Below are 7,426 nucleotides of genomic sequence, written 5' to 3' on the forward strand. Positions count from 1 at the left end.
TAAAGTCAGAGATCTCCTGTGGAGTAGCAGTAGACTCATCAATTTCTTTCAGCTCCTTGTCGAGGACATATTCCTTGTCCTCGTAACGTGTGACCATCCTGATGTTCCTGATCCAATCATTAAAGTTTGAACCATCAAAGATGACCCTGCCACAAAGATTCATGAGAGAGAAGGAGACTGTTGGGTTTGAGCCAGAAGCAGCATTGTTGGAAGACGTATGAAAAGAAGAAAGACAAGTTTAGATTAGATATAGAATCCTTAATAAGACACCCAAATGTAATATTAAGTCTAGGACCCAACACAATATTTTATAACTTGGAAGAGGGATGTCGTAATCCAAGTTATAAGATATTTGAAGGTAGGCGAATGACGATTCACCAATTTCCACCATGAAAAACGAAATAAATTATTAGGTCTTAATTGGATTGAAACTCCTAGATCTTTTGAGATTCATTAAACTTTTCAGTGGCATGTTTAAATCTCGATTGTGCCTTCTCAAGTTTGTGATTGGGATGCCGAGGATCACAAACAAGGTGTGAATAACCATGCAAATTAACTTGGTACCCTTAATCTTTATCACCTAATCAATGTGCCGATTACCCACACGCGCTCCACCGATCTATGATAAACATTAAGTCACCCTTTTCCACTCTTACTAGTCCATGTTAGTGTGCCGGTTACCCACACACGCTCCACCAGCGACTTGGTAAGGTACAAAGTGTAATTTCATGGGTTAGCACCAATTTCACATTTTCCTAAAGTAACTAAGATTGAGAATTTATAAAAGGTTTAATAACTTTATATTTTTCATTATACTTTTAATGAGAATTATAGTCCTTGTCCTATCCATTCGGAAAACGACCCTCCACCTGTCAAGGAAGCGGTGGGTGAGAGTGGACACTCATTAACCTGCCATTTTATAGTCAACAACCTTATACCCCCTTTATAGACTGGCTTCGTGAATGAGGCCTAGTAACAGTAAGACTGACTTGCTCTTATATATATATATATATATATATATATATATATACACACACACACACACACACACACACATATATATATATATATTATTAATATTAACTTATAATACTATAAAGTATAAGGGTTGAATTTTAACTTTTAAAACTCTAGGGTTTGGAATTAAAGTGTGTGTGAGACTTTACAAATTCCAAAACTTGAGGGCAAGTTTTGAAACTATTCAAAAACTTTTCATTTCTATAACTTATGAGTTTTAATAGTTTTAAAGAAAAGACTTTTGGAATTCCATAAATTGAGGACAAGTTATGGAGTCCATCAACTGGCATTTTGATCAAGAATTACACTAATAAACAATTTGCAAATAATTCCTATGATCTACTAAAACTCATAAGTATGAACTTTCATATCAACAATTTTAAGAATCATATAAACATATATAAAACTTGAAAATTTAAAAATAACCATTGAAAATAGATTAGCATAATCATTACCACACCAGAGACAAGTTTTATATGTCCAAAACAGTTTAAGGTAATGATTCTAGTCCATTTCCAGCAACAAAACTCGAAAATCTGCACACATGGCCTCCTACTCGCCGAGTGCAAGAACCTACTCGACGAGTAGGATGAGTTTACACTTGGACTTGTCGAGTCCCCCCACGGACTCAGCGAGTCCACTGAACAGTCAACAATTTTTCGACTTTTTCAAGAATTTTGCATCAAGTATAATGAAAGCAAGCCTAGGCTCTGATACCACTGATGGGTTTTGAGCATTCTAACGCTCCTATGGTGTACATACAACCCTAGAAACCTTGGATCTATATTTTCTCTATCATACATGCAAATTTGAATTTCCAAGGTTCTCAACCTAACTAGCATGTTATGGGGTACTTGTAATATAAAAACCTTAGTAGAATAACATACGTTTTCTTGTGGTTGATTGCTTGGAGTCTTGAGAGCCTGGCACCAATAATGTGGATGCCTCAAGTGGAATCACAAATCACCAAAACACCATGGAAAGCTTGAGAGAATAGTATGCACTAGAGAAATAGGCACACTCTTGTTCACTCACACACTAGTGCGATTTGATGTGCCAAAGACCTCTTTATATAGTGTGGTGGATTAGGGTTACATCCATGTAAATCGTAATACCCATGACCTTTCATTTCCATAGGATCCATGGGTTAAAAACTTCATGGACTATCTATACAAGCTTAGCCCATCCTAAATGAACTTGGCCCATTATATATATATATATATATATATATATATATATATATATATATATAAGAGTCCATATTTAATTAGTTCCTTTTTATCCCTAAATTAATTCTAAATTAATTCTTGATCAATACTAATTAAATAATATGATTTCATATTAATATATTATAACTAATAATATATTAATAAATCATAAATACACTATTCTCAAAAGATTATCCATATAAATTGTTTCGGTGAAGTGCAACCCAAATGGACCATGTCGGGTCGTGCAACCCGTTAACGGAATTTTCGTATAACAACAGTTACCATGCCAACATAGACCGACCTCCCTTTGAGATGCTCTACGGGAGGAAGTGTAGGCCCCAATCTGTTGGGGTGAGGTCGTTCAGAGAGTCATGGAGAGTACTGAGGTAGTACTTAAGACTACAGAGAGGATCCAACAGGTCCGGAGCAGGCTCCAGACTACTCAGAGTTGGAAGAAGAGTTACACCGACAAGTGGCATTCAGATTTATAGTTTCAGGTGGGCGATATGGTCCTCCATAAGGTGTCACCTTGGAAAGGTGTCATCCGGTTCTGGAAACGGGGCAAGCTGGGCCCCACGTACATCGGCCTTTTCAGGGTTATAGCCCGAGTGGCCAGGGTGGCTTATCGGTTGGATCTACCGGCGAAGCTCAATCAGATCCACAACACTTTCCGTGTTTCCCAGTTACGAAAGTGTTTAGTGGATGATTCAGCAATTGTGCCCTTGGAGGATATTCAGGTTGATGACAACCTGAACTACATCGAGAGACCGATAGCGATTATGGATCGCAAGACGAAAACCTTGAGGAATAAGGTTGTTCAGCTAGTGAAGGTGCAGTGGTAGCACCGTAAGGGTTCAAGTGGACATTGAAGCTCGAGGAGGAGATGAGGGAGCACTACCCGGTGTTGTTTTCAGACGTAGTAGACTTCGAGGATGAAGTCTAAGACAAGTGAGGGAGAATTGTAATGCTCGAACTTTGGTACACATTTATTTACAAATTATTCTTGTTTGAAAGGCTACTCGACAAGTTGGAAGCCACAGACTCGTCGAGTAGAAGTTGCCTTGGATGTGGGATTCAACCAACTACTCGACGAGTCAAGAGCTCTAGACTCGACGAGTAGGCCTGGCAGAATGAAACCCTAATTTCGGGGTTTTTCACCCTATTTAAGCATCTTAATCCCCACCTCTTGGCCTCATTTATAGCCTCTTTGTCCCAAACCCTAATCCACGAAACCCTAGAGCTTTCCTTGAGTGTGTGAGGCATTTTGAGTGATCTTCGTGCACTTTTGAAGCTTGTGGAAGAAGAAGAAGATAGAGGGCTCAAGAGGGAAGGAGTAGATCCAGAAGCTACACTCCATTTGCTACATTTTCTGGTAATCAAGTCTCTAATTTGATCATTCTTTTCTTAGATCTTTTTACTTCCATTTTATGAGGGTTTTGGTTCAAGAACCTTGGTCTTTTGGATTTGGACGTCCTAAGTGACTTATATTATAGATCTGGGATCTAGGAGGGGTTCCATGGCATAAAGGTGTAAACTTTATGACCATGGAAGCCCCATGCAAGCTTTTAAGCATTAATATGGCCCTTTTAGCCCTAAAAGGCCATGCATGGAGGGAAAGCTTGGAACTTTACGTGTTCAACTGATGTTCAGAGCCTAGATCTAGTATAGTGTGCCTTGGTTTAGGGTATTATGGTTTTTGGACCAAGATCTATGTTCTAGAGAGTTAGGGTTTGAGCTAAACCCATTAAGAAGGACTAAGAGCAGGTAAAGTTGGAAACTTTACCCTTAAAGGTATCTTCCCAGTGTGTAGATGAAGTTTAGAGCTTGGATTCGAAGGGTAGGAGCTTATTCCATTGAGATGGCTCAATCAGACATGGGAACTCGGCAAGTCCATAGAGGGACTCGACGAGTTGATATGGTTTGTCCTGTTTTAGCTTCAGGTAGAACTCGACGAGTCAGTGAAAGAACTCGGCGAGTTAAATCGGTAGATCGTGACTGTGAGTAGCCTGGAAACTCGACGAGTTTGATCGCGATTTCAGGATCTAGGACTCAGCGAGTTGATGGAGAAACTCGACGAGTTGGGTCAACTAGAAGATTGACTTTAAACCAAGCGTTACTTTGACCAGGGGTGAAATGGTCATTTTACCCTAAGAAGGATTATCAGATTCTGATTAAGTATTATTGTGAAATTGATAGTCGGAGAGTCGTCGGAGCAGCAGTCAGAGATTCCTCACTCGAGTTTTCAACAGTCAGCCTTGCGATGTGAGTTTCCTTCAGTAGGAACGAGTCTAAGGCACCAAGGTCGGCCCGTAGTATAAAATGTTAGTAGCTGAGTGTGGGCGAGGCCCGTATCTCATAGTATCCGAGCGTGGGCGGGGACCATACCTCATAGCTTAGTTTGATTATGGATATATGCTTGATTGATAGACTTAGTTATACTTGTTGTATGCATGATACGTGTATGTATGTTTAGTAGCTGAGTGTGGGTGGGGCTTGTATCTTATAGCAGCTGAGTGTGGGCGGGGCCCGTATCTCATAGTAGCCGAGTGTGGGCGGGGCCCGTATCTCGTAGTAGTTGAGTGTGGACGGGGCCCGTATCTCTTAGTTAGCGGAGGGTGGGCGGGGCCCATATCTCCTAGTTGCATGTTATTTGTATGGTATGTGGTAGTTTGGGGAGACTCACTAAGCTTTGTGCTTACAGTTTTCAGTTTTGGTTTCAGGTACTTCCGGTAGCAAGGGGAAAGACTCGGGATGACTGCAGTGCATGCACCATTGTTTAGCCTGAGATGTTTATATTCTGATATTTTGATATACATTGATATGATGTTTGAGATATTATGACATGTGTTTTGGATAACTATGGTTTTATTAATAATTAAAAAACGAAATTTTTGGTCTGTAATTTTGGGATGTTTTATTAAATGTGTGTTGTGTGTATTGTAATCTTAAAATTGTCTGATCATTTATTTCTATCTTTATTTCTATCTTCTAGTCAATGTATGGCTAAAGTTTGTGCAAGTCCATTGCCATATTTTGGCGGAGACTACTTGCTTGGTGCCGTTGGGGATATAATTTATCATTGGGAATGCATGTAAATATCACCTTATTACAAATGGTTCAACTTCAATAAAGTTATATTATCTTATATTTGTTCATAATAGTTCTATATGGAATCAATTTTAGGCTTTTTGACTTTTTATTCGTCTTGAATATATCAAACATCTAATGATTAAACATCATATAGTTGGTTTTATGGAGTTCTCCCAGGTTTTGATGTTGATTTGTTATTTGGCTTATCCTTCTCAAATAGACTCGGATGAATATGAATTGCGTTCATTACATTCTGTGTATTTAATTTTACTTTTTTGTTTATAATTACTCCATATTTCCGCTATGAAAACCTGATTTGTTTAATTAGTTTACGTTTTATCAATTTATTCTGTTTTATTAATTTTAGCAGTATACATTTGTGGTTATATGTCATGTGTTTTGTTTGGAACTTAACCCTAAAAGTAAAGGGCAAACAACGTTTTCTATCTATAAAGATGTTACAAATGGTGTGATACAGGACTAACACATTAAGTTTTCTTCGACAGACTTTTATCGGAATGGTGATTTCTATTTTGTTGCTTTGATTTTTTGTCTTTGTAAGCTTTCCTAAGAGTTAACCATTTGCTAGTGTTGTACTAACTGTATACTTTTCAAGTTTACATCCCTTTTGGGTGTGTTTGGGTTGTGATTTTAAATCAAATCATGTTAATGAGCATCTTTTCATATATGTCTTCATTTTCTTGCCATTATTGAAATTAGGGGATATTGGCTTATTGAAATCATTGATGGCGAAGTTTGATTTCTAGATAAGATTTTTTTTTTAACTATTTCTATTGATTTGAGAACCGAAAATTTTCTAACCCCCAAAACGGGATCCTTCCCTAGTTAATCCTAAATTAGTCCCAAAACCACCGAGTCTTTGCCGCCTAAAAATTATAGCAAATAAAGAAAAGTAATTTTTTTAACTAATTCCTAAATAAAACAAACTCTTAATCTTTATTTATTTTGATGAGGCCTCATAAAAAATACAGGACAAAAAAACATGTAGTAATCGTGGTCGCAAACAATATTAAAATAAAACATTGGTAGATAAACATGATAAATAAGTGCATCTCTTGCGTCGGAAATTTAATAGTTCAAGAAAGCCAAGCCAATTATCAAGAAACTGGCAGGTACCATGGCGGAGAAAGATGGAGCTCCTCCACTAGGTGGTGGAACCGGAGTGATCCTGTCGGAGGTTACGACGGTTGGTGGTGATGATGGGCTGGAGCTTGGAGATGAGGTAGGGGGACAGGGAACATCGGGTGTTGTCGGGGAGATTGTCGGTGGAGATGCTGGTGTTGTGGGTGCTGATAACGGAGGTGTAGGGATGGTGGTTGGTGGAGACGCCGGTGTTGTAGTAGAGGCGTCGGCGGAGACGTTAATGGTTAACTTCTGACCAAGTTGGCAGTGGCTTGCAAATGTGCAGATGTAATAGTGGGTGCCGGCGGTGGTCAAGGTAAGGGAGGCAGGGCCAGTGGTTACAAGGGAGATGGGATTGGTGGCTGTGCATGGGCCGTACGCCGCCGCTGAGACCTCTGCAACATCGTGATCTCCGTTGGTGAAGTTAAAGACGAGAACGTCACCGACGGTGAATGTTTGAAGTGACGCCCAAGTGGTGTAAGCAGCGGCCCCACCGGAAAGAATGGTCCATCCCAAGGCGTCGCCAACGACATGCCTTGTTTGGGCTGCAGTGCCGTGAAGCTGCATGGATGCAACCATTATAGCCATGAACACCACTAAATTCATATTAAAGCTTCCCATTTTTGAACCCTGGAACTACTATTTGTGTTTTTCCGATTATTGCTTTTGTGGAATTGTGAATGCAAGATGAACTATCTGAAATTTGATATTTATAAGAGGCGCATCATTAAATGCTTTGAATTTTAGAGTTTACTTTTAGTTTTCTTGATTTGAATTTTCAGATGAAATAAATGCCATATTGGATTATTGGTACTCTTTCAACGTACGGTTATGAAGATATGAAAAATGGTTTTAACTCATTTTGGATGTTAGTTTATCTATTCGTTAACTTTGTCTCCATTCGACCATTAGAGAGAAAATATGATAAAGATTAATTTTATATAAATACCTCTTAATGCTATATT

The 7,426-nt window shown here is 38.9% G+C and overlaps 1 protein-coding gene across 1 annotated transcript; it reads right to left on the minus strand.

The window, feature by feature from the left end:
- Positions 1 to 6,252: 6,252 nt before the first annotated feature.
- Positions 6,253 to 7,151, minus strand: LOC145064855 (cucumber peeling cupredoxin-like). The gene has a single exon (XM_079012225.1). It carries the CDS (start codon positions 7,080 to 7,082, stop codon positions 6,408 to 6,410), a length of 675 nt encoding a protein of 224 aa, XP_078868351.1. The 5' UTR covers positions 7,083 to 7,151; the 3' UTR covers positions 6,253 to 6,407.
- Between the last annotated feature and the right edge of the window lie 275 nt (positions 7,152 to 7,426).

This window comes from Lactuca serriola, chromosome 7 (assembly GCF_051521515.1).
Source record: "Lactuca serriola cultivar US96UC23 chromosome 7, Lser_US96UC23_V15, whole genome shotgun sequence".
NCBI classification, from domain to species: Eukaryota; Viridiplantae; Streptophyta; class Magnoliopsida; order Asterales; family Asteraceae; genus Lactuca; species Lactuca serriola.